This window comes from Trichinella spiralis (genome assembly GCF_000181795.1).
Source record: "Trichinella spiralis strain ISS 195 chromosome Unknown Scfld4, whole genome shotgun sequence".
Lineage (NCBI taxonomy): Eukaryota > Metazoa > Nematoda > Enoplea > Trichinellida > Trichinellidae > Trichinella > Trichinella spiralis.
In genome coordinates, this window is record NW_003526943.1 from 8485642 (window position 1) to 8512649 (window position 27008).

The 27008-nt window shown below is 28.8% G+C and overlaps 5 protein-coding genes across 5 annotated transcripts; 1 reads left to right on the forward strand and 4 right to left on the reverse strand.

Annotated features, from left to right (window-relative positions):
- The first annotated feature begins 30 nt into the window (after nucleotides 1-30).
- On the forward strand, nucleotides 31-2383 carry Tsp_02154 (T-box protein H15). The gene is made up of 5 exons (XM_003377836.1): nucleotides 31-95; nucleotides 846-1119; nucleotides 1568-1696; nucleotides 1963-2030; nucleotides 2128-2383. Exons 1-5 carry the CDS (start codon nucleotides 31-33, stop codon nucleotides 2381-2383), a joined length of 792 nt encoding a protein of 263 aa, XP_003377884.1.
- A 915-nt stretch (nucleotides 2384-3298) lies between these two features.
- Tsp_02153 (PAB-dependent poly(A)-specific ribonuclease subunit 3) lies at nucleotides 3299-6797 on the reverse strand. The gene is made up of 17 exons (XM_003377837.1): nucleotides 6746-6797; nucleotides 6234-6691; nucleotides 6072-6183; nucleotides 5911-5990; nucleotides 5789-5854; nucleotides 5616-5723; nucleotides 5505-5562; nucleotides 5289-5450; nucleotides 5111-5230; nucleotides 4909-5046; nucleotides 4701-4848; nucleotides 4548-4632; nucleotides 4343-4482; nucleotides 4146-4272; nucleotides 3954-4018; nucleotides 3744-3882; nucleotides 3299-3445 (listed from the first exon to the last, which is right to left on the reverse strand). The coding sequence occupies exons 1-17, from the start codon at nucleotides 6795-6797 to the stop codon at nucleotides 3299-3301; spliced, it is 2205 nt and encodes a 734-aa protein (XP_003377885.1).
- A 2744-nt stretch (nucleotides 6798-9541) lies between these two features.
- Tsp_02152 (hypothetical protein) lies at nucleotides 9542-12156 on the reverse strand. The gene is made up of 9 exons (XM_003377838.1): nucleotides 12083-12156; nucleotides 11860-11938; nucleotides 11754-11808; nucleotides 11612-11703; nucleotides 11458-11553; nucleotides 11025-11087; nucleotides 10599-10679; nucleotides 9825-10535; nucleotides 9542-9661 (listed from the first exon to the last, which is right to left on the reverse strand). Exons 1-9 carry the CDS (start codon nucleotides 12154-12156, stop codon nucleotides 9542-9544), a joined length of 1371 nt encoding a protein of 456 aa, XP_003377886.1.
- Nucleotides 12157-13794: 1638 nt separating this feature from the next.
- On the reverse strand, nucleotides 13795-19947 carry Tsp_02151 (hypothetical protein). The gene is made up of 15 exons (XM_003377839.1): nucleotides 19686-19947; nucleotides 19517-19628; nucleotides 19264-19460; nucleotides 19108-19206; nucleotides 18906-19061; nucleotides 18293-18457; nucleotides 17811-17930; nucleotides 16908-17015; nucleotides 16733-16849; nucleotides 16360-16473; nucleotides 16011-16121; nucleotides 15826-15939; nucleotides 14806-14961; nucleotides 14440-14604; nucleotides 13795-13895 (listed from the first exon to the last, which is right to left on the reverse strand). The coding sequence occupies exons 1-15, from the start codon at nucleotides 19945-19947 to the stop codon at nucleotides 13795-13797; spliced, it is 2097 nt and encodes a 698-aa protein (XP_003377887.1).
- A 5548-nt stretch (nucleotides 19948-25495) lies between these two features.
- Tsp_02150 (conserved hypothetical protein) lies at nucleotides 25496-26783 on the reverse strand. Its single transcript, XM_003377840.1, has 4 exons — nucleotides 26561-26783; nucleotides 26428-26453; nucleotides 26253-26283; nucleotides 25496-25644 (listed from the first exon to the last, which is right to left on the reverse strand). Exons 1-4 carry the CDS (start codon nucleotides 26781-26783, stop codon nucleotides 25496-25498), a joined length of 429 nt encoding a protein of 142 aa, XP_003377888.1.
- Nucleotides 26784-27008: the final 225 nt, after the last annotated feature.

The window sequence follows — 27008 nt, forward strand, 5'->3', positions numbered from 1 at the left end:
TCTTTAAAAAATGTACAGTTAAATCTGGAAATGCATGATCTCTGGATTCAGTTTAGTCAACTTGGAACGGAGATGATCGTTACAAAATCCGGAAGGTATGATTAACGTAAAATTTTCATTCAACAAATACACATTACTAAAAATATGAATATTTAAATTTATAAAGTGTATTATATCTTCATAGTCTTTTACTAATATGAAAGGTATACATTGGTATCCAACATTAATACGAACAACAATACAAACATCTGATGATGACCAGATGCCTAAAAATTAATATATTATCATTTATATTAATGAAAAGAAGATAAAATTTGCATTTTATACATCCCGAATGATTTAGGTTTCATAAAAAAAATTTATGCTAAAAACTATAAGTTTGAAATGCTATTTTAAAAATATTACATGTTATATTTTTGTATTTGTACAAAGCGAGACATTTGTAAATGTAGCAGCAGAAACGAACAATCCAAATCAAATATTTAAAAATTTTGTTTAATTTTCTATTAATATTGTAATAGTAAATTTTACATTTGAATTGAATTTTAAAGTCATAGTAAACAGTAATCATAACAAATTACAGTAATGTTTGGCGTATGGAAAAATGTTCAGAACATATATGGGCATTATTTATTTCAAAAGATTATTATTATTAGGTGTAAAACATTTTATTTTTTTATGTTTTTATCTTTAGGGTTTCTTAAGATACACACGTAACAATTTATCAGTGAGTTTCTTCAAGTAGCATTTTATACTTTTAAAAACTACAAATTTAAGGCCCATTTACAAAATGCCAGCTGAAGTAATTTTTAAAACTTGTAGTTCATAAAATTTTCTTCTTTCAGAAGAATGTTTCCAACCCTTCAAATTTCAATAACAGGAATGGACCCGAAAAGGTTGTACAATGTAATGGTGGACTTTGTACCATTGGAGAGAAAACGATATCGTTATTCATATCATCGATCAAGTTGGATTGTGGCAGGTCCTAGTGATCCAGAGTTGCCACCTCGTGTTCACTTTCATCCAGATTCTCCAGCGTTGGGCAGTCACTGGATGCGTCAAGTGGTCAATTTTGACAAGCTAAAAATCACAAACAACCAAATGGATCCAAACGGATATGTACATATGAAATTATTATTTTATTTTATTTTATGATATAAAGTTTTAAATATTCGTTGAAAAGTATGCTAACTATGTGGTATGCATTTGAGTTTATTTGTTAAATGGCCATTTCTTAAAGATGTGAGTGTTATTTTTATTGCATAATGATGTTGAATCTCTTCACTTCCTCTTAGCAAGAATTCTCGCATCTGGATATCTTGCAGTTAAATTATTGCAAAATTGTTTTAAATAAGGAATGAAATTGATTCCAGATGCTTAAATATTAAGCAATTTCTTTGAAAAACACGATAATGTACTATCTTGAGCTTCAAATGAAATTATCTTGATTACAAGCAACATCACACTAATTATATGTATGCTTTTTCTCAATTTTTTCTTCATACAATTTACACATGATAAATTAATAGGTTCAATGACGAAGTATTGGTAACTGTTCCATTTTCAGATTGTATTAAATTCAATGCATCAATATCAGCCTAGAATTCATGTCAGTATGATGAATAAGTGCTCTTTTGAAGATGAAGCATATGAAACAATGAAGACGTTCATATTTCCAGAGACAGTGTTCATGGCCGTTACTGCTTATCAAAATCAACGGGCAAGTTGATCATATACTTTTTAAATGTGTGAAATTTCATGAAATTCATATTTAGCTTAAACAAATGAGCAGGCATTGCTTTTGCACAATGTTTTTATTAAAAATGAAACAAATAATATATATATATATTCATCATAGGGTAGAAAGCAGAAATGAGGAAAGTTTAAATGATAAAATCTTTGCCATGATACTTTCATAAATTCCAAAATTAATAAAACTTCAAAACTGTGAAACATTTTCAGATTACGAATTTAAAAATTGCCAGCAATCCGTTTGCCAAAGGATTCCGAGATACCGACTGTGAGGACAAGTAAGTTGTATTTTTGAAATAAGCAGTATGTTAAGTTTGATTCAGCTTTTGGAGGGAATAAAAAGTGTCCATAATAATCAATTTCTATCATTTGAAGCCTTTGGAACCGATTTCCACAGATGTTACAATTACCTGAGAAGTCTGCACCGCTGACAACCTTGCCTACGGTATTTCCAACAATGCTGATGCAGTCACCATTTTTTGCCGCCTCATCATCAGTATTTTTGCACGCAAGTTGGCCGACCGGAATGTTACAAGAGGATCGTGATTTCTTCATTAGGTCCTTATTGAGTCAACGACAATCTGCCGGCATCTTCCAAAACAACGCATTCCTAGGCACTAAGCCGCTTTAATTGCTAAATTACACTGATTTGCATACTTGTAGATAGTTCAGGTTCATGCGTGAAAAACAATGTTGGTAAATTGAAATGTACTGCTTTTTATTTGTTCCAGTTTATGGAAATTTTTTTTTCATGGGTCACATTAACATACTTCCCAATGCATCAAGAACTTTCATTATATTTTTGATTACGGTGCCTTTTATTCATTTCAGCTTGGTTATGAAATTCTTTGCATTTTGTTCGAAAAATACTTTAAACTTTTCGTATTTGACAAATTTAAAGTAGCAAAATAATTTTTCCACAGTTCTTGCATGTCTAATGCACTTTATATGACGATTTTTGTAACAAGAGTAGCGTAATATTTTTTCTCTATTTAATTTTTTTAATGTTCAAAAGTGCAGGATTTGTTTTAGCAATGATCCCCTGCAACTGAAAATTGTACACTTATTGTTGTATTGAAAGAAATGCATGTTTATGAATTGTTTATAATGCTAATAAAAAATATTTTTAAAATAGTTATTTACTTACTTACATCAAAAAACGTGTATAAAATATTTATAAATTTAATAAATACATATATCTCTATTTAAAATTGCACTTCAAGTTTCGTTTATGTCAATCAGACAAACTTTATTTCAATCAACAGACAAACAAATCGCTTTGCAATAAACATGTAAAATCTATAAAACTTTTATTAAGAAAAATTAACATGAACATTAAATTCAACAAAAAAAGTATAATGAAACTGCCAGTTATTGGCAAGAAAAAAAAGAAACACTTGATTTTACGGTGAAATTCAAACACAATACAGTACACCAATTGTTGCAACCGCATAACAATACATAAAATTTACTTAACCAGATGCAAAGCAACACCCGCATTGCTGATGCATCTAATTTGTTCATGCGCTCGCATAATTTTTTTACTTCAACTTGTTACTCCTTGGCAGGTGTTTTGTACAATTTCTGTAAATGACTGATCAAGGCAACGATGCAAATCAGCAAATGATACAATCAACACGTTCTGCTCGTCCCTGGACATCAGCATTATCTTTTCCGCTACTCCTGCGTCAAGCTAAATATACAACATATGATAAAGCAAACCTGCTAGCATAAGCAAGTAGTATCTTTTAAATATTCATAAAATGAAATCGATGTATAATTTAAAACTCATACTACTAAGTTGAAATTCAATTATTAAACATCGAGAGAAAAAAATTTTCTCCATTAAAACCACCTATTAATTATATTCTATTCAACATTCAACCGCTATTAGAATACAATAAATATTACATATTAATTAAAATAATCGAATAATTTCAAATCTATTAGATATCCCATTCTAAAAAAATATAATAAACTATAAAAAATACTTTATTTAAACACTGAATAATGTGGCCCAAGTCCAACCAAGGACTTCCATCTTCCGTGACTTGATGAAAAACGTAATCACGAAACAGCTTCAACAGATAACGATCTCCAGTTTCAGACCACTGTGGATCCATTCCAAGTCTAAAAAAATGAAATAATATTTAAAACAACAACAATAGCAAGGTATTTTTATCGTTTCATCTATTTCTTACATGGGCCGTTCGTTGACAGTTGCTAACTTGCACAAGATACGAAATAAGCGTCCGTTTTCCATTTCCTGCAACATTTTCAATAAAAAACAAGACAATAATCGTAACGTTCATGAATAACAGAATTAAAAAATTCATTATTCAAATTTTTCATAAATAAAAACATCAACAATGATCATAATAATGAAAACTAACTTTTATCAGTTCGTTTTCCAACATGTCTACTCGCATCAACCATGAATCGAGATGGCTAAAAAATCTGGCACCAATCATTGGCATGATTTCCATCACGTTTTTCGACCTTTGTCCGTGAAGTAAATATCTAAAATGAAATTTTCATTTTCAATAACACTAACAGAAAAATTATTCAATTAATTCATTAATTTGTTTACAAAATCAAATTTTTCAGATCCGCTGAATAGTGACGAGAGAGAAATTCCATTGAAGATGCGAAGTTAGCTTGCTGCAGAGGAGACAAATTGCCACAAGCGAGTGAGAAAATTAGCTGTCCCAAACCAACCAGATCATCTTGCTATAAACAAAAGCGAACAATAATCTTTCTTTTTTTTTCATTGCACTTAAAAGTGAAATAATTACTTGATAACGTGATATTAATACGTGATTGTTCTGCGTTTGTTCAAAAGTGAGCACATCGAAAATAGAGCAACAATTCAAAAGAATTCTGAAAGAGAAACAAATATAATAAACCAATTTATCATAAATATGATCAGAAATAATTAAATAATTAACCTAGATTTTCCAACAACGAGTATTTTAGAAGGGTCAATTGTTCGAGCAGCCAAACCGGCACTGTGAATAACCCTCAGTGCGGAACAAATGTTAATCACATACGACCACAGCAGACTTTCTGCAATTGGTTTGTTTTCCACTGTTGAATCTGAAAAATTAAGTTATTATAAATAATACTGCAAAAGCCAAAACAATTCCCAAAACTCACTTTTCGAAGTTGGGTCATACGTGGTGATATTATCTCTATTTTGAAAATTGTTGTTTGACTTGCATTGCTTTTGACTGCTGAAATGTCTGCTTTTCAAGGTCTCCGCACCTGGGTAATAATCGAAGACAAATATCAAAGCTGAAAAATCAATCCTTTCAAAAATTAATATCAACCAAATAAATCATTAATATACAAAGCATACAATTGTCGCCAAAGGCTTTGTTTGTAAATGCTTCTTTCACTCCAACCACATTTGGACTGCTTACTTTGGTTTTCCACTGATAAACTGCTGATAAAGCGTTGCTATTTACGACCCGAAATCCTACAAAAATAAGTTAATTAATATTTTTATTTTAAAGATACAACATCATTCGGCTAACCGTGCAAACGCCTCAAACAATAATACAGTCCATCATCGGCCAAAACAGCTTTGTAAGCTGTTGTCACTAAACAAAAGTAACCATTCTGTTGCATCATTGGATTAGTCGTCACTTCTTCCAATGGTAAAAGCTTGTAATAATTATCCACTTTTTGAGGGACATCTTAAAAAAATAAATGTAACGTGAAATTTTATGCGTTGCATTCAAACACCTTACCATGATATTCATACGAATATGAATGTGGACAATTCAATTGTTGTCTTGCTTGCAATTCCTATTAACATTCTTTTGTCACTAATGATAAGAAAAGATGAATTTCTACTTAACTGCTTTCAGTTCAGCACAAATCGAAAAACAAGATGCATCGGATTTGCAATATGCAGGGTTGGACAGGTATGATGGTGCACCATTATACAAATAATGCCCAGCAGCGGACTAAAATGCAAAAATGAAAATTATAAAATAAACAAATGCAATAACCTTAAAAAATATCAACATACTCCGTCATAAGGAAAACTTTTCTGACCTTCATTGCTATAAAAATATGTGACCCCATTTATGCAGTCCTATGAGAAAATAAATCGTAATAAAAAATGATCAGATAATAAAATAACATGCTTACATGCTCAACAAAACAATTGTTTCCCTGATGATCTTTACCAGTATAATTATAGAGTGAACTAGTAGTTAATGTGTTGCAACCTGCAAAAATGTCAAAAAGAAAAATATATATATATATATATATATATAAAACGAAAACAATAACGTATCACATATTATTACCCGCTGAGACGGCATTAAATTGAGAATATTCGACATTAGCAGTACCAAACACATCATATCTATTCGATAAGGCGTTGTCAAAATCAACACGACCAACCTCAGCACTTGTTGTCTATAATTATTATTAATAGAAAAAAGAAAATAATACAATAATAAGCTTACCACTTTGTTAAGAGAGAAGTTGGCAAATTTTTCTATAAACTGACCTTCTATTACAGAGTCGGATGATTCGCAATTCTCCGGCAAGACAGACTGATTTTTAGCAGGAGTCTGAAATCGCAAAGAGGAGGAGGAATCACAGGAATGCAGTGCGGTTCGATGATGAGGCATATAAACTATGCTCTGACTGTTGCTATTATTTGTCGTTAAATTTAAAGGATAATCGACAACATGATTTCCATACAACCATTTACTTCCTGATTCTGCCATCATATTTGAATCACATTTAAAAGAGCCATTGCTATTAGGAAATCTGCAGTTTGGATCAGCTGTGAAATATGAAGTACCCATTTTGACAGATCGATTGCACAATGAGGATTGAAATGCAGGTCGAGATAAAACAGTTTGGTACTGTGAGAAGACAGCTGAATGCTGATGATGGGCATTTGCAGCAGCATGTTCTATTATTAAAAAATGTTATTGATTTCATATTGAAAAACTTTTCGAATACCTACCTGTACGTGAACTGCCAGCGGCCGCGTTAGTAACACTTTGAGAGTAGTTCATTAATAATCTTTCTTTGCAAAATTATGAATATACCAACACTCGCTTGCAGAAAAAACTTGTCAAAAAAGCATCTAAAATCTAAAATATTTATCTAACACTGTGCCGCATATTCAAAAAATAACAAATACCCTTTATATTTGATAGGTAAAAATTCACTTTTGCTAATTAAGCACTTTTCATAAAAGTGTAAGAACAACACCACCTTCTAAAACTTAAACCACAACCTTAAACTTTATAAACATACAGAAGCCTATATATCTGAATTGCAGGTTAATAGTTGTTTTTGTTTTGTCATACTGTATCTAACTGGTAAAAAACTAATTTCTAAATATAATTACTATATATTTTTTTGCAAAATTCTGATAAATATATTTTTATTTAAGTTTGCTTTATCCTTTATTTTGAATCTAACTTTGAGAAATACAAGAAAACAAAGAAACGAAGATTGTAGGATAATATCATTATAAAATTACAATTACTAATAGTAATATAAATTGTAAAACGCATACATATAAATAGACAAATTAAATCATTGCAAAAGTATCATTGCTTAAGCAATCGTTTTTCGAAAACAACATGTTTTATCTAATACAGTATCTGGCATTACATTGATTGGCCGCATTTTCGCGATAAATCTAAAATTTATAATTCACTGATAATGATATTAAACTTCAGCTTCAATTTCATCTTCAAAAGGCAAATTAAAATTTTATTCTACTAAAATTGCTTTTAATTTTTGATTTTTTTACATATGTGTTATATAACTGAGTATCATGATTAATTAATGCACGGATTTTGTATTCAAAACGTGAATTTTATGCACATCAAATGTATAAAAATCAAACAAATACAGCTTAACTTCCATTAAATATCAAACAACACTTTTAAAAGTGTAATTATAAGACATGAGAGTAATAATACAAGGTAAAAATGCAAAAATTAATTTTTAATTAATTTCATAATTAAAGCGCTTGAAGTAACTTACAATAACAATAATGATACTGCTTTAATTTTTATTTCTCATCTTTTTTGATGTTTTTAGCAAGCATTTTATTTATTACGTGATATTTCAATGCTTTATACGTTTTATTTTAAAGTTTATAATTTATGAAGAAATTAATATTTTATAATGAAAAACATACAAACAGCATGTTTAAAATTTACATTTTGAACAGTTTGAAGTACTTTAACAATTGTACTTAGTTTTCATAATTTCATATTGTAGTTACTTTTGCGTCTTTTAATTTGTTGCATTCAAAATATTTCGGTAATTCATTATAATAACTTAGATAAATCCATATTATATGTTTATAAATTTAATTCAATTCTTTTAATTAATTCGCATGGCACTAATGTATTTTTTTACATATACATTTATGAATAATAATAATTTTTATATTATTTATATTAAAATCTAAAATAACAATGGATTTTAATTATTGAAAAAAAAAATTTTTTTTGTTTTATCATTTATTAAGACTTTTTATTTATTAATAAGAAGAGTTATTTGTGTGAGTGTTCTGAAAATATACTTTAAGAAAAGTTAGAAATATTTAAAATTCATTAAATAATCAAACTGATAGCAGTTTTAAATTTAATTTATTGGAATATGTAATGCAATCTTTATTTGAAAATTTTCGTATAAAATCGGAATTTAAATTTTTTGAGTGTTTTTGATCGTGTAGCATTTTCACAGTTTTTCATCGTAACGATAGAAAATTAAATTTTGACTTCTCTTTAGATTGATAATATATTTATAATGACGAAGACGGTGATGTTATTGTTCAAAAATCTATTAATGAATTTGTATAATAATATTTTTTGATTTCATGTTAACTAACTGATAAATTGGGTTTTCGCTGTTTCTAAAGGTGTTTTTTGATTTGTTGCATTATTTTTATCAATTTAACATCTGTTAAAAGTTTATAAAGTTTGAAATTTCACTTTGATTAATCCATTTACAAATTTTGATAAATTACTGTTTTTATTTTAATGAATATTATGCAAATTAAATTTTATAGATTCGTGAATGTGTAATTGACGTGAATGGCCCAACCAGACAACGATGATAATACGGAAATGTTGAATGGTGTAAAGAAAGTTTATCATCTGCAGGATGTGATTACAGGACTTCGAAAGAAAGTATACGATCTGGAAACGACATATATTGAAAGTACTATGGATTTTGGTAATGTTATTCAGGGATGGGGGAAAGCGCCAAGACCAGCGGATATGTACGATGTGTTTTGAACAATGTGCTCATTTATTTTAACTTAGTTATTTTAGTAGTAAAGCACAGAAAAAAAGAAAGCGTGTACGCGAAGCAGATCGCATTTTTTCGTCCAGTTTGGATAGTGTAAAAGTTTTCAGTTGATTGTCAAGGTTCTTTTAATACGTTATATTCGATTTAGAAAGGCGTTTATGTGAAGTTAGAAAATTCTTTTATGTGTAAGTAATTTACTTTATGTTTGAATTAATTTTGTTTAACTACATAATTCAGAGATTTCTTTCTTTATAATGCCCGGCATTATATTATATTTATTATATCATGTTATGTTATCACGTAGTATAGTAATATATAATGATGTTATAATTTTTTGTTATGTTATGTTATATTGTCATAATATTTTTGATTTGATGAATACTTTATTTAATTTTGACATTTTTTCATTATTATTGAAGTGTTATGTTTTATCGTTTGAGAAAAATTTGTTTAATTTAGCTGCTTCCATCCCAACGTGTAGTCAGAATTTGACTTTGCCAGGCAGTAATGGATTACCTGAGACTGCTGATAATACTTCATCTGCGAGAACAACAGTACGGCCTCCAGAAAAGTTGAATAAGCAACGTAAATCTACAGATAACTAGACACTTTTTTACTCATAAATTGGTATAAATGATTTGATAAAACATTTCGGTGAATTATTTTAATGTACTTTTTATCAAAAAATTAATTATAATTGAAATGTATTCAAAAATAAATTATTTTGGTTCTTTGTATCGTTGTTAGAAATTTCATTTTCTCACAATTCTGGGAAACTGATCAAGCCATGGTTCTACAGAATCATAATAATCATAAGCAAATGGATCCAAATATGTAAAAGATAGAAATGATTGTTGAGAATTTGGCTGTGCATTTTCTGTCCATTTTCTGTACGTTTTAGAGCAAAATTCGCATCCAGTAAAGCCAGCTTCTTGTAAACTCATTTGACTAAATACCCGTTGGGTTTCTTTGTTGAATGACAAGCTTGCTTTTAATCTACGAGCTTCTTTTATCGTGGGCAACGTTTTTGCTCTGGTTTCTGGAACATAAGGTCTCTTTACAATTATTGGATTGTCCTTTGAGAGTGGGTGACAATTTTGGTTTTTATCGTTTCTGTGACAGTTGTTCTCTGTAGGTTTGATATGCTGTTGGACATTTTCAATAAAACTATTTGCAACAACAAGTTGTAGTTCATGTTGTTGCTTTTGCTGTGGTGCAGTGTGAGCAGATTTAAGACAGTGATGATCGTCTTTGTTCTTGAATGTTGAAAACCCGTGACAAATTTCTTCACATTTTGGATTCTTTTCTAATTCATTTGTCAATGGTTTGAATGACAACAATTTCACTGCCTGACCAATGGCCGTCGACGTGTCTGATTGGTCAGTTTCAGCCATTGTTGATATACGATCTTCACTTGATGACGAATAAATGGAATTTTCAAATGGTAATAAATAGCCATCAGAAATAGAATATAACTGAAAAATTCATATTGTATATGTAATGTTGAATAGAAAAATAAAAATTGTAATATATTTTACTTGGGAATGGAAAATTTTTTTCTTTTGAGATGGAATGCGATTTAACTTTTTTCCAATACACATCAACAAAATGCAGATAATCTAAAATAATAATTTTTAAAATGGAGTGTAACAAATTTTTGCTAAATATGATCTAAAGAAATAATTTGACATGCGTGCAATTTAATATTGAATTTGCTTTCATTTTTTATGTAATTAGTTAACTGATATGATTATTTAATATATGATAATATCTGCATTGCTAAATTGCAGTTATATAAGTTTCTGGCGTTATGTACATAATGTGAACAGGTAAACATGTTAACATTATATATTATTTTATTGAATTTAGAAATGATGTATATATAACAATGACTAATATTTTTTAAATTTATTTTATAATTTAAGTTATTTATTTATATCAAACTTAATTTTAAAATTACATACATTTCCAACACTGCGTAGTAGATAGAAAATTAATAAGGAAAATCCAAGCGTGCTGTCAGATTCCTAAAATCACAAATAATTTCAACATGTAATACTAAAAAATGAAATACTAGTAATAAAAATAAGTAAATGTTATTTAAAACAAATTATTATCATTGGAAAGTAGAAAAGTAGGATATGCTATTATATTCATTTATATTCTCAGAAATGAAATTATATAAAATAATCTGAAATTATTATCATTTATAAGTTTCAGAATTTACAGACATAGGTTGTAGTTTAATCATGAGTAATGTTATCATTGAGTTTAATCAAGTTATGTTCTAAATAGCAGCAAATAAACTCATCAAATATTATTTCCTAAACAGTTGGTCAGATAGATAATCATTTACTGGTCTCAATATATGTTAATCATTTGAAGAAAGAACTTTACTGTTAGCAAGATGCATATCCAGATGTTGAGACCACATTCGGGAAGTACTGAAGAAAGCAAAAAAAGAACCCAAGCGTAAGACATTATGTCAACAAGCTGAAGAAAAAGTACATTTTTAAAACTTTTATTATGCAAAAGTAGAAAAGTAAATTACTTTGGTGTTAGTACACAAAGCTAACATTAAAGAAAGTGCAAAAATAGCCAAATACAAAAACACAGCAATATAGAAAGGAACAATCGGCGACTCTGCAAAATAATTAAAGTTCAATCCATATTTTCTGTATCAGAACTTTTACCTGTGAATTTCAACAGCAGCCATACTGTAAGGCAAAATGTTGCTCCATATATAACCTGTTGGAGATATTAAAATGAAATTATTATTTGAAAAAAAAATCTAAATACCATTTGATAAACGGCAGTTGCAAGACAAATAAATTTTGAAGTTTGTCGAAGCATTATTGCTTTAGCGATAAATTGCAACCTGAAAACTGTTTCAAATTATACTAAAAGCAATGTAAAGCAGCCGTAAACTATTTTGGTAAGTTTCCTGGAGGGTGGTACCATTCTGCTTTGTATAGAACTTCAATTTGAGTAGCACTTAATGTGCTATTCAAGAAATGTATACATTGTTGAGGTGCTGGTGCCACGAATTTTGCTACAGGTCACTGTATGTTCAGCACACTGTTCACTTGTATTCATTGCTTATTTGTTTATAGATGAAACGAAATTTTCAAACATTAAAATTTATTTCATATTTAATTTGCAAGTATTAATCCAAGTGATATTATTGATTTCTCAGTTGATCACTTGAATTTGGTTAAACTGAAATGCTGATTTACAATTTTTCAAGTGCATTTTGAAGTAATTAGTGACGACTAGCTTTTTTGAGATTTTAGGACTTTAATTATTTATCCATAAAATATGAATCTGAAATTTAAATGCTCTTTATTGCATGTGCAGAAAGATATGCTGTTAATTGTGTAATACTGGGTTAATTTCAAAAAATAAGCAAATACTGACATATATAAAGTAAAATTGAAAATGAATATAATTATAAATATATGTATATGAAAGAACTCGTTTTATGTACCTCTATTTATTTATTTATTATAATAGCAATCATAAATTAATATCTTTATACTTTAAAAATGCAATATTCTTAGCAATTTCATATTCGGGCATCCGTAAATATAAATGTAAAGCAATATACATCATGTGAATAAATTAAAAAATTAATATTTAAATTTATTATTATTATTATTAAACCTATTATGAATAAACTAACAGTAATGTCATATAATAAAATAATAATATTGCAATGTATTATCAAATTGAATAAAAAATATTCATAATGTTTAAAATCTAAAAACATGTAAAAAATTTATGAAATAAATTTGAATATGCATGCCCAACGCTGCACTTTTCAGTTAATTTTGTTTTGATAAGAAATATAAGCATAAAATAGATTTTGTTGAATGCCATATTCTATTTGACATTTTATTTTATGCAAAACACAATAGCGAATTGATATTATTCATCAATAAAACAAAATAAAAAGGCAAGGAGTGTAATTATTAATACTAAAGCAAGTGAACGGTCAATTTTTCCTATATGCAACTGCTTTGTAAATGCTGAAAAATGAAACTGCTCTTACTGTAAATTAGATGGAATGTTTACTAACTTTTAATATTTAAAATCTAGTAAAATTCTCGGCTTATTGCATTTTTTGTATGAATTTTAAGCATAAAATTCAAATAAAACGCTATTTTAGTTCACATATTATTTTGCAGTCAAATGATTGGTGGTTTTCATGATAAAGTTTTTTACATACATTTCACCATTACATACTTATATTTACTTTCTTTAGCAAGATATTTTTACAGCATTTTCTATTAAAGATTTTTTTATGAACCATAAATTTTTATTATTTTATTTTGCATAGTGAAAGATGGAAATTAGCATCACACTGACAATTCGTCCATAAGCATTTGCATTTGTTTCTAAAAAAATATTTTAAGTTTATTAAAAAAAATAAGTTAAATTTGAATTGAATTAATTGCTACTTCTGTTAATAACTTTGCATATACTTAATTGTGATTTTGCATTTTCATAGATTTATTCTTGAATGTACATAATAATAAATGTGTGCTTGTGTAAATGATCATAAATAAGTGCTTTCATAAGTAAAATTTTAACAATGAATCTTATAAGCTAATTATTTTTCAATAAAAATGAGTAACCAGCATAAACAACTTAACAAAAACTTAAAATATTATAAAATCACGCATCAAAATATGAAATATTGTTCATGAAATTAGTATTCTTGTTGTACTGGTGTCAGCTTGCATCCAGAAAGCGATATTTTCTGTCTATGGCCATACCAGATGTAATCAGCATGCACTGTTCAGTCGGATTTCTGACCCGAACGATGCATTGTCCTGTAATATCATCGAATACGCAGTATCTTCACAGTCATTTTTATCTTTCCTTGTTTGTGTCCCTTGAGGACATTTTTTCACTATAAAAAATTATTTTAAATAAAATACCAAAAAAATTTAAATATTAGTAATTGTCATATACTGCAATGCCGCTTGTAGCGATAGAGGTTTTCAGCACAGACACAAATTTTTCGATCAGCACGTTTTTGACATGAAGATGCTGCGCAGTTGAGCATACATTCAGCATTATCAGAACAAGGCTCTCCTGGAGCTCTGGCTAAAACACGAAGTATCAAATAAAATAAAATAAAATTTTATTTAATTTATTGTTATGAAACATACGGGAAATGCACACTCCAGAAATGCATTTCTCATGTGATCGTTTATTGCATTCTGCACTGCTGGTGCAGTTTCTCCAGACTCTTTGAATTTCTTCACTAATGGGGCTATCGTTCGCAATTAAGTCAAGAAATTCACCATTAGAACCTAAAAAATATTTCAAAATTTTTATTTTTAATAATTTTTGCTTACTTTTATACAGTACCTGATGCTTTTGGAGGTGGACGAAGAACACAAGTCCCTCTCATTGGCTTTGCAGGTGTTAAGCAAGTACACAGCTGATTGTGACAGCTGGCTAATTTACTTTTGGCTCCATTGCATTCTTCTGAATTTGTGCATTTGCTTCCTGGTGATTTTGCAATTGGAACTCCTGAAGAATAGAGAAATGAAAGAAATTTTGTCTTTATTATAAAAATTCTTTACTGTGTCAATAATTTAGTTATAATAAATGAGTTTTACATTCTGTCATAACTGAAACAAGTTCAAATTTTGAAAAAATGATGTTTAAATTAGTAAGCATAACATCTATTTTAATGTAAATTGATAAGATATAAATAATAAAAATGCCAACCTAACATTCTGACATTACTTCCTGATCCAGTATCAGATGTCAAGAATGCTTTCGAAGTTGTAGGAGGTCCGCAACATTGTCCAGAAATGCATTGCATGCCATCTGGACACAAGCTGTTTACACAAAGGCCATAATACATTGTACCAGCTGGACAAGCTGCAAGAATATAATTGCTGTGGAAGAAAAATAAAAATTATTTTAAATTATATTACATCCAGTTTCGACTCCGCCAGTCAGTGGGCAGCAGTTGTAGCCATCGATACAAATCAAAGATTGGCGAGAACATTGAAAGTCAGCTGTGCATGATTCTGTTGGAAGGCTTCCATCAGGGCATATATCTACAATTTAAACAATTTATGGCAAAATTTTAAAATGACTAAATTTTTGACTGCATACCAGTCACTGGCGGTCCATCATCTTGGCAACAAAAGTTTTCTGGGGTACATGAGTAACCAATTGCGCAAAGTCCACCTATGCATGGTCCTACTGATTTGCTTCCATCACCACAAACGCCTAAATTATTAAATTAAAATTTTCATTGTTTTTTCAAGGTAAAAGACCTCCTATTCCAGGACTGAAGCTTCCTTGAGGACAACAAAGATTTCCAGTTGTGCACGTAAACCCAACTCCGCATAAACCGTTAACACACGGTCCTACTGGAATGGTTCCATCCAAACAAAAGGCTAAAATTAGTGTATCGTTTAAATAAATAGTAAATTATCATGTATTAATAAAAATTAGATTTATTATTTTATTAATGTGCTAATAAGATTGAACTTTATGAATATAAACAGCATGACAGTATTAAAACAGCTCATCAAGATCTTTAAAATATACTTTAACAGTACAAAATAGTAGTGTTATTGTATTCTTCATGGAACAGTTTACACTGATGCAGACTGAAATAAATAATTTATAAAATCAGTTTTCTGGACCAGTTATTAAAAAATATCAAAATATATACTGATCTAAGATTTATAGATTTTCTTAACTTCATTTAAAATAAATTGCAAATCTTACTTGGTTGAGTTGCACCTGTGCAACATATGTTTGCGCCGGCTAAACAAGTAAAGCCAGCTCCACATAAACCATTAATGCAAGCTCCAGCAGGCTGTTTCCCATCAGGACATAGTCCTTAAAATGATCAAATAAAAATAATATTTACATTACAAGACGTTATTTCCAGAAAATAAATAAATAAGTACCAGGTATAATCGAAACAGGGCAGCAGACGTTGTCAGCAGTGCATGTAAAACCAGGTCCACATTGCCCTTTAACACATTTACCTTGAGGTTGAAGCCCATTTGGACAAAGTTCTAAAAGATTAATAATGTGTAAAATTATGAAAAGACATATATATAAAGATATAAATTACTCGTTTCTATTAAGCTGGTTGCACAGCAAACGTTTGATACGCAATAAAAGCCCAAGCTGCATTGTCCACCTAAACATGAACTTACTGGCTGACTGCCATCAGGGCAAAGCTCTAAAAATAATAAAGAGATGTATGCTTTATGCATTTGTAATTTAAATTATTGCTAATGGACGACTGACTTGCGATCCCTTGTGATTGAGGACAGCAAATATTTTTATCAGTGCAGGTTAAACCCATTGGACATCGACCATTTGAACACTGGCAAAAGGCTGTACTACCATCTGCACATCGAGCTAAAATACAGTATGAATATTTAAAAAATGTTAAAAATTGTTGATGAAAAATTTTATCAAACAAAACGAATTTTCATTTAAATCAGGAATTTTACATTTCACATTAAAATAAAATTTTTTATAAATTATTTTGCAACATTATTTTTTGAATTACATGACAAATGTACTTTAAATGAAGACGTTAAAATGAAAAAATTGTTATTTTCAGCGATTTTTATTTCATGCAGAAGGATACTAACTAATTTAAATAAATACTTACGCAGTCCAGGGGAGCTTATCTGTCGGCAGCAGTAATTTCCGTCAGTACATACAAAGCCATTTCCACAGCGTCCGTTGATGCATAACCCTATAGGCTGACTACCATCAAGACAAGGTACTGTAAAACCATCACATTAGTAATAATAGAGTCAGATCGGAATAATGAATAGAAATACATTTGTTTGTTAACTGTGGGCAACAGACGCCACCAAGACAAACATAATCAGGCATGCACTGTCCATGAGTGCATGTATGTGTGGGCGCACTTCCATCAGGGCATATACCTAAAACATTAATTCTGTATTCAATAGAATATTACATGATAGATATATGACGTACACAAATCTGCCAATTTCTTTAAATATTAGTAATAAATTCATAAAAGAATACAGAAATTTGCGATTAAAATAATTCACTAATAATATACGCTCATTCACACTAGCATTGCCATTATCCATTATTATATTACCATTATTCCATTATTATATTGCCATTATTATATTACATAATTAAAAATAATGCTTCTATTTAATCTTAGTTAAACAATAAATAAATTTTTCTCATAAACGTAACAGATCATAAATTTGTATTTCAAACTGAAAAAATAGTTCTTAAAAAATTTATCAAATTTAGAATGAAAATATCATTTATGATTTAATCAGAAAATAACAAAATGTAAATTAATTAAACATAATGTAATAGACTTCAGTTTTTTACCTATACTAATCGAACCACTGCCAGATCTTGGGCAACATATGTTCATTTCTGTTATACAGGAAAATCCATTTCCGCACAAGCCTCTCACACAAAAACCAGCTGCTTCAGACCCATCTGGGCAGATACCTTTATGCATCAAACACAAGTAAATATACGTGCTACATGTCCATATAAAACAAATGAAATTATTAAATTAAATAATTATTACTTTATTAAATTAGATATTAAAACCATGAAACTAAATGTTCATTCCATATTTCTGAATTTAATTCATGCTAATCAATTTTATGAAACTGCTGAAAAGGCAGATATTATTGATAAATTCTTTTGTGAACTGTTTTTATCATTAAGATAGAACTAACCAGTATTGGAAGGAATGCGACAGCAATAGCCAAGGCTACCAGGGCAGTAATAGCCGTTTGGGCATGTGCTATCCACAGTACAGCTAATTGAAGTTGCTGGTGAACCATCTGGGCAAAATCCTAAAATGGTTATTAGATTTCATTTCATTGTAAATTAATCATTATTTATCTGAAGTTTTGCTTTATTTTTAACGGTTAGCAGGGTAAGTTACATGCCTGAATTCTAATTGAAATAATATTTATAAATTTATTTCAATTTTAAGTTCATAAAAGGGACTCTCTTGAATGAGTTCCAGTGGGGAGAAGTATGCTGCTGAGTAAACTTTGCAAACAATGAACTTAAAGCGTCAAGTAATATTGAGGAAAACATTATAATTTTTAAAACAAGCAGGATGTTCATTTAGACATGCAAAATAGTATATATAATTTTTGGAAGATAAAACTTATTAAAATTTATTTTCAGGAGATTTTTGCCAACTCACGAAAGTTAGCTGGCTGTGGCGGTGGTACAACCGGCAGCACGCAGCAAGAGTTTAAATGAAGTGCGCAATAGCACTTCATAGGACATTGTGTATTACTTGTGCATTTCGTTGGGTAAGCCAAAGCGGCTGTACCATCAGGACAAGTCCCTTCAATGTACATGTGCACTTGAAAATCTCAGTAACACTCATGAACCTTTTGCAATCAACTTAAGTAAAAATATGTTTAAGAAATGTTTACTTAATGATGATGCCATTTGGTTTGGCAAACTGCAGCAGGCTCTGGTAGAAATAGGACAATAATATCCCGCAGGGCACTGATTGCTAGTCATGCACCAACTTCCAGTCAAAGGTTTAGTATCATCAGGACATTGAGCTAAATAAAACTGCAGTCAGTGATTGCAAAGATATACCAAATCGTACCATAAAGTCCACTTCCTGGAGCTTGTTCAACTGGGCAACAAACACCTAGGGAAGTTATGCAAGTTGAACCTGCTGGGCACTGATAAGCTGAGTTGCACAATGTTATGATAGAATTCAGAGCAGCAGGACAAGCTGATTTAAATGAGAATAAATTCATGTAACCACGAAAAATTTATAAATTTTTTTAGCATACCAATGCTTAATGCATAAGTAAAAGACCTTGGATTATTCATTGAAGTGCGAAGTCGACAACATAATCTTTTATTCTGCGCGCAATAATATCCTAGTGTGCATTCTTCATTTTTTGTGCAGCTCTTTATGCCAACAGTGCCATCATCGCAAACATTTCCTGAATTTCTATTTTAGAGAATATTATTCATTAAAGAAAATCATACTTGATATTTCACAGCATAAATTGTTGATGCATTTCTGTCCAGTGGGGCACTGACCATTCAAGCAGTTTAATTTTGCTGTGCTACCATCTGGACAAGAAGCTGAAATCACAAAATTCATCATTAATTACATAATTTTGTTTGCATTTTTGCACTCACTGTAGCTTGGTCTTAAATAATTTTGTGACATGGTACTAAATGGATTTAGGTTTGCATTGTTATACTCTGATGGAATTTTTCTCCCTGATCCAGACCCTTGCGCACTGGCACTGATGCTGTTAATACACATTTGACTAGGGCTATCAAACACCAAACCATCAGGGCATTGCATTCGAACCCATTGTCCCATTTCATCACTAAAATCATTTTTCTTTTTAACAAGAAGAAATTAACTTCTATTTATAATTAATACTCCTTTTGTGTAGATGAACACTGCAAATAATATTGGGGATATTTTAAATCTGGTTCCAGCCTGCTGAACGCCTCTAAGCAACACGGTCCACCTGGAATTGCTGGTTCAGTGACTGAAAAATGATGGATTAAAATAAATATGATTTAGAACTTTTTAGTCATTGAATTACCTTTGCATCGTCCTTCTGAAGGTCTAGCTACGTTTGCAAATGACATTGCATATGGGGCACTGATTCTTTTTGCATTATAATTTGCTAGCATGTCATAATCAACATCAAAATCATTTTGCACACTGTCCAGATGGGTTAAGTTGGCCGCCATTTCCATGCAGTCTTTTATTGAACGACCTTTGCATTCGTATTTTTGCCATTTTCCATTTTTTTCAGACAGAGTCCCATTAATGCTTAAACAGAATGCTAATAAAGTTTTCATGTTGAGCAAAGTTGAAATAACAATTTTTATTATGTAAAAATTAAAAAGTGACCGTATTATTTAACGCTTGAAATATTTTCACATGATACGTATAATCTTAAAAACTATAGTTTAGTTCTACTGCAGATTATAAAAACTGAGCAAAAGCAAGTTACCTTAATTTTGGTTCACATTTTTCATAGTAACTATTACTTCCATTCACCTGTCGAACAGTATCTTCACCAAGCTTGCATATTTTATCTGTTTTATTCTCTGCGTAGATGATTGTAACTAAAAACAGTGCTTGCGTAATTTTCCAAATTTAAGTAAATTTGCATTCCTTAATTTATATTGCAATTATCATTCTCATTTATTACTAGCAATCTGTTTTTTCAAATCATAAATCAAATTAATTTTTTTCACATGATTACTTAACTGTGAAAATGAAATAAGGGTAAACAATATTGAAATAAATCAAAATTTACATTTCAGTATCTGAGAAAATTAGCATATTTTAAATAAAAATGTGCTCAGAATTCAGTTAAATAATTTTTTATTTTAGCTATCTTTATAATTTCAAATATTTTAAAATAGAATTCATGAAGTAATGATTTTTTGATATTACGTGGTACAATCACTTGCTATACTGTACAGTATACTTATAAGTTAATTGAAAATTACTGTCATTTATAAATTCGCTATAAGCATGCAACACAAACTTTATTGACTATAATTCATTACTTTCCTAATATTTTATACATCGTAATTTCAAATGTATCTCAAGTTTTATTCAGCTGATGTAAAAATTTTCCAATTATTCTAATTGCATACCATTTTGTGCAATAAGTGCATTGTGTGAACTTAAATAAAATGAAATAATTCAGTGTATTGAATATTTACAATTAAAATTAAAAATTACAATTAAAAAATGCTGGATTAAGTATTTTGAAATAGTTTGAATGACTGTTTCAAGAAGTGTAAAAGAAAAATTAAAAAATTTGAATTTCATTAAAAATACTTACAAATTAAGGAAAATGAGAATAAATGCACAGTCCAGTAGTGAATTAGCATGATAAAAGAATTTTTCATGCGATGGCACTGTATGCTGGCAGGTTACAGGTAGGTTAATTTACTGACGAAGAAGCGCAACCCCAGCTGATATACAATAGTCAGACACTTGTAGCAGACTTATGAACAGGACAACGAAAAGATAAGCGTCCGGTTGCATAAGAATTTAGATCACATTCATTTATTAGCTGACCAACTGGACAGACGGATTGATTGGCCAGGCATCACTTGAACGTTCCATTTTGAATCAGGTGATTCATAGGATTTAAGAAGGCTACGGTCAGAGCCTCAGTAGAGAAAGTCAGAGGCAAGTTGTTGAACTGGACGGACTCGACTGGCAATAGTAGAAAAGGTTAGGAATTGTGGGTCATAGCGTCATGGCTATCTGCGCGTCCTTCTCTTTCACTTCCCTGTAACTGCAGTTTTCAAGAGGCTACTTGCTGGACAATGTTTGTCAAGCAAACGTGGTCAAATTGCTCGTACCTTTCTGATAGTTACAAATATACAAAAACGTATTTATCTTCCAGGTCTGCATAAACAAAATGTCAGGCTAGCTCTTGCACAACAGTCTGGTCACTGCGCATCCCGGCGCCTGGCTCCAATCACAGTTGGAATTTAGCCTTTCCAAAAATCCTGTTCAACTACTGTTTCACCCAAACAGATACTTTCATTTATACATGTCTTAAAGATAACTATTATACAGTTTGGAATTTAAACTGCTTCATGCTTATGTGACTGGCGCCTGGCAGAAGCTGGCATAACAGTACCAAGAAGCATTACTGCATTTCATTTCTCTAGAGATCTTCATAAATGCTTCCGCACTGTCAGAAAGTTTAAAAAGTGAATAATCAAATTCTAATTTTATGCTCATAAGCAGAAAATACATAAATATGCATAAAATTCTTTTTTCATTTTTAACATAAATTATTGATGATAATAATGATAGACTTTTTGTTTCATACAAGTAAAATTCAATAATTTAGAAGCTTTTTAAGAAACAAGGATTTTTAGCATATTTATGATGCTTCATTTAATTTAGCATATGATAAGCATTTTGCATAAAGTTAATTATCAGGCATTTATGATGGACAAAATGAATTTTACAAATAAATTCAAGTATTTATTATTTTTATGCTTTCATAAATGTTATCTTTACCATACAATATTACAAGTAAACAAAAAATATATCATAAAGAAATATTTAAAATAATATTCAATAATTTTTAAAAATTGAGATTTTAATTTTACCAAAGCATTAAACTTGAAATGCTGTTTTTAATTAAAATTTCAAACTTTTAATTAGAAAATAAAACTTCGTTTAGTAAATATTTCTTTTAAAAAAGTAAAAATATGATATTTGTGAGTTTTCATATCAAACATTATTGATATTTATTTATGACAAAATCAGTATAAAAGTCACAGTTACAGTAGTTAATTTATTTAGATAAAATTTTAAAATTGTCTTATACTTAATTAGCCATTAAAATTTACATTAAAATTTAATATTTTTTAATGGTATATTTCAGTATTTATTGGTATTTCAGTATTTTTTAATGGTATATTTTAATGGCATATTAAATGTATATTTCAGTTTATTTCTTTATTGTATAATGTAATATTTCAAATTCATGAATTATTTCTTTATGATTTTTATGTTTGTTTAAATATTAAAATGAAATGTAATGCTCCAATATAAATTTAAAAATACTTCTAGTGCTTACTGATCTGTGTCAAAATACTTTGTATGATTTGAGTTTTGGCATTAAAATATTAGTGTATTGAAATGTAATAATTTATTTAGAAGTTGGTGCAGTGAGATTAGTAAGAATGGTCATTACAGCATGAAAGCGATACTTGAGATAATTTGAAGAGCATCTTAAAAGAATTAGCTTGCATTAAAATACAATGCAAAGGATCATTTATTGCGCATAAAACCTTTAAAAATGCATACGACTCTTTTACAAATGAAATTGAATTTTGTGAACTATTCATTAATGCAATCCCTTATGTGGGAAACCAAATTTGCGCAAAATCAAATGATTATAGTGAAATGAATGGAATGCTTTATGAGAAAGAAGCTGATTACAAAATAAAAGAATCACATATATTATCCTAATACAATTTCACTATTATATTTTCCTTTTTTACATCTTCACAATTAGCGCATCTGACGTATTTGGAAAGCAGAATGTTTTAATTTATTGATTGAAAAATGGATAGAAAATGGTCTTTGTTCTAAAGCGCTTTGATTGTAAATTGCCTTTTAATGTTCACTTCTAATTGCGTTAGTTTAATCTAAATGTACACATCACTCAAATTTTGGCATGTAATTTAAATTTGCATTATATTTTGAAAAAAAATTCAATTGGATGAATATTAAAATTTCACTGAATAAAAATATAAAAACAAAAAAAGCAAACTTTATTATTAGAAAATATGTCGACAGGTTAAAGAATTATAAAATACTTATTAAAAATTCTAGAAATCATCCATCAATTATTACTCTATATTGAAGTTGATTACTAAAAACCTCAGATATTCTGTTCCCTTGAAAAAAGTATTATAAATCCTAGCAGTATTTTAAACAAATGCATGTACTTTTGCAGAGATATTAAGTTTTATTTTCTGTAATTTTGTAAGGAAGTTAAGTTTTTTTTTAAATGTATCGCTTTTGCAATTAATGCACCTTGAGTGCCATAAAAGAAATATAAGTAATAAATCAAATAAAAAAACATAATTTTCTATATGCAAATTTTTTTAAATTTTCAAAAAATTATATATTTTTTTTTGAAATGGAATAGCAAATAACTTTCAGATTTGATTTCAGTCTAAGGTTAAAAAACTCACTCATAAATTGCAGTGCCCATTTAATTTGTAACCGTTTAATTAAGTATTTAAGCTATATTTTTACAATTATACTATGATAAGTAATTGAAAGCAATGCAACAGAAATTTATTTAAATTTAAATTTACGATATAAAAAGATTACAGTTTTGAATGGCATGTTTATATGTTAGTGCCATTTTGCTGATAAAACAGAATCTAAAATGCTTGATTTTCTAATTTGATCTGAAATGAAAAAGATAGTATAATTAATTTCAACATTAAATCCAATCATGTACATCATAGATTGTCAGACTATAGTAGAATATATTATAATAAATGAAAAAAATAATGATGATATTTCATAGGCTAATCTATCATCATCTATGTAAGTTCTTAGTTGTTAGTTACATCTCAAAATTTATTTTGCATATTAATAATTTATTATAAAATTATCTAATCACAATAAAAATATATGATCAAGTTAAAATATTTTCTTAAATTTAAATAGGGATTATTTTTATTATAAAGGCTAAGAAAATTTTGAGTATAAAGCATCTATCCAGGAACTAAACAGGATGAAATGCAATGCAAGCAGAAAAAAACATAAGACTTTTATATTTAATTTTAATAGGTATTGAGATTTTTGACAAAAGCGATCTATTTTGAGTTTCATTACCCATTGACATTAGCATTGTTAACAATGTTAAGCGGTGTCATTTCTCACGTAATTAAAAATGTAAGACAATATTGCAGCTAAAATTATGCATGCTGTGCCAAATTTTCAAAAAATATTAATAAAATTTAAAAACAAACGGTACCTGGAATTTAAAATTATATGCAAATTTAAATGTTATCAGAATTATACTTTTTGAGACAATGGAGATTATTTGTTATTATCTGTAATATTTAAAGCGTTAATTTTTTTAATATTTACTTTTGATAATTTCATTACAATGAATTACTTTTTGTGCATTTTATTCAATTTGTTTTTCATGTTATTACAAAAGAAAATCAGTAACATTGATTTTATCTATCATATTAATGTATGCAGTAACATAAACTTCTGAAACGGAAAATTTATAATATTCAATAGTAAGATTGAACTGTTTATCAATATAGATGCAAGGCAATTATTAGTGCAACCTCAGCTTTGCTGACTTTAATTTTCTATAACTCGCATTTGTATGAATGCTCAAATTGCATGTATATATATATATATGTATGTTTGAAATATATATATATATATATATTTCAAACAATTACACATGAAGTCTTTTGGTAAATTATATTAAATTGCGTGCAAACCGTAAACTGTGCTTACTACATCAAGAAATTTTAATTCACAATTTGCTCAATATTTACTATAAAGATTGGAGGCTTCAAATGAATTAGTGATTACATAAAAATGCGAACAGCATATTAATATTGTTCACATTATGCTTTACTTAGCAGCTGATCATTCAAAAAAGAAATAAAATAGAAGTCATTGAAAAAACAGTTGAACAAAATTTCACTTCACAATATTTTTGTTTAGGGCTACTAAAATGAATAACATTGTCAATGAATTACTACTTAGCTTTATTATATGCAAACAGATGATTCAATTCAAACTGAAACATTCGGAAATTATGAGTTTTTATCATGTGCAACCAAAAAGCTCAGTAAATGTGAAGTTTTAGCCAAATCTGAGATATTCGTGTTTCCTTTTGCCAAATCTCAGATAATCATGCTTTCGTTTGCCAAAGCGAAGGTATTCGTGTTTTCTCTTGTTTATATTGAATGTAGTATCATTTAGGATTTCAGCAGGAATGTCAAATATGATTCCTAAAAAAATTTGAGTGAAAAATAGACTTTGACTTTTTACAATGTTATAAACTGCAAAAATATTCAATAATACAAATTTTTAATTTAATTTTACAAAAATGCAATTGCTTTCAAAAAGTTTTAAATTTTAATGGGTATATGCCAAATTATAACCATTGCATTATTTCAGATGCCTTAAGCTATTTCAATGGATTAAAAAAGGCAAACTGAATTAGTGTTTTTATAGTGAAAAATCTTGATAAATATCTGAGCAAAAAATCTTTATCGTGGCAATCGCAGATTTTTTCATTTTATTGATTTTGCATTGATGGTATAGTTCTGATGAAAAATACTTTTTATATACCTTTTTTTATAAAAATTTAAAGTAAATGATTTCAAATTCAGAGAGTAAATTAATAATGGAAATTCAAAAAAAATTCAAATACTAAAATCTAATGGTTTTCATTTTAAAACTTAATATAGAATAAAGTTATCAGAAAGGTAGTCAGGTTTTTATTAAAATTAAAAATGAAAATGAAGCTTTATAATTTGAAATTAAAAAAGTGCATTTCTTCAATTTAAATAATAAATTAATTAAGATAAATTTTCTACCTCAGCAAGAAATTTACTTTCAAATGTATAAAATTGTGCGGCATATATCTTCAAATTTATTTCACAGTTTTATAATTAATAATAATGGAGCAATATATAAATTTACTCGTAAAATGCTGACTTGCAATAATAAATATAAGCATATATTTCTTTTATGAAATTTATAAAAAGCTGAAAAATTGAAGCAAAAACTTTAAAATGCTCACTCTTATGCTCCCCTTTAAATATGTTAACCTTTCAACTTTATGACTACCTTGATTTAAAATTCCTGAAACGTTATATTTTAAACACTGTTTATTTACAAATGATAACTCAGTTTGCATACCTCGATCTGCAAGAGCTTGTGCTGTAGTTTCTTCCAACAATCTGACATAAGTCTGAAACTGAGTCATAATTTGCATCATCCGACAAAGCTGAGCACTGCCACTGTCTTCTTTAAGTAATTGTTCTGATGAAAGCACTTGGCTGCACAACTTCTCCTCAGGTTCTAAGCATAAACTGCCACAAATCACAGTTGCAAAAGTAACAATGTAGATGATGGATTGCATCTTGTTCTTGTTTAGCCAATTCTTCGATGGATACCTGTGAATGAATGGAAAAGTACTGAATTTAAATCAAAGTATATTCATTCCTGAAAATAATGAATTACAAATTACAAAAAATGCATGAATAGCAACTAATTGAAAAACAATTAGAATGACACTGATTTGAATGAATATGAATTTAAAAGTATCGCCAAATATTCTTAGAACAATAACAAGTAATAGTTAAAG

Excerpts from the sequence above, each read along its gene's own strand:
- Tsp_02150 (XM_003377840.1), bottom strand. The coding sequence starts at position 26,783 with ATGCAATCCATCATCTACATTGTTACTTTTGCAACTGTGATTTGTGGC. Across the intron at positions 26,284-26,427 it reads ATAAGAGTGAGCATTTTAAA|ATATATGCCGCACAATTTTA; the intron begins GTTTTTGCTTCA and ends ATAAATTTGAAG. Across the intron at positions 25,645-26,252 it reads ACAATTTTATACATTTGAAA|GAATCATATTTGACATTCCT; the intron begins GTAAATTTCTTG and ends AAATTTTTTTAG.
- Tsp_02152 (XM_003377838.1), bottom strand. The coding sequence starts at position 12,156 with ATGAATACAAGTGAACAGTGTGCTGAACATACAGTGACCTGTAGCAAA. Across the intron at positions 11,704-11,753 it reads GCTGCTGTTGAAATTCACAG|AGTCGCCGATTGTTCCTTTC; the intron begins GTAAAAGTTCTG and ends ATTATTTTGCAG. Across the intron at positions 10,536-10,598 it reads AAAAAATTTTCCATTCCCAA|TTATATTCTATTTCTGATGG; the intron begins GTAAAATATATT and ends TGAATTTTTCAG.
- Tsp_02151 (XM_003377839.1), bottom strand. The coding sequence starts at position 19,947 with ATGAAAACTTTATTAGCATTCTGTTTAAGCATTAATGGGACTCTGTCT. Across the intron at positions 16,850-16,907 it reads CCCACAGTTAACAAACAAAT|TACCTTGTCTTGATGGTAGT; the intron begins GTATTTCTATTC and ends ATGGTTTTACAG. Across the intron at positions 13,896-14,439 it reads TCCACCTCCAAAAGCATCAG|GACAATGCATCGTTCGGGTC; the intron begins GTACTGTATAAA and ends ATGATATTACAG.
- Tsp_02153 (XM_003377837.1), bottom strand. The coding sequence starts at position 6,797 with ATGAACTACTCTCAAAGTGTTACTAACGCGGCCGCTGGCAGTTCACGT. Across the intron at positions 5,724-5,788 it reads AAAGTTTTCCTTATGACGGA|TCCGCTGCTGGGCATTATTT; the intron begins GTATGTTGATAT and ends TTTGCATTTTAG. Across the intron at positions 5,451-5,504 it reads ATATTCGTATGAATATCATG|ATGTCCCTCAAAAAGTGGAT; the intron begins GTAAGGTGTTTG and ends TATTTTTTTAAG.
- Tsp_02154 (XM_003377836.1), top strand. The coding sequence starts at position 31 with ATGCATGATCTCTGGATTCAGTTTAGTCAACTTGGAACGGAGATGATC. Across the intron at positions 1,120-1,567 it reads AAATGGATCCAAACGGATAT|ATTGTATTAAATTCAATGCA; the intron begins GTACATATGAAA and ends TTCCATTTTCAG. Across the intron at positions 1,697-1,962 it reads CAGAGACAGTGTTCATGGCC|ATTACGAATTTAAAAATTGC; the intron begins GTTACTGCTTAT and ends AAACATTTTCAG.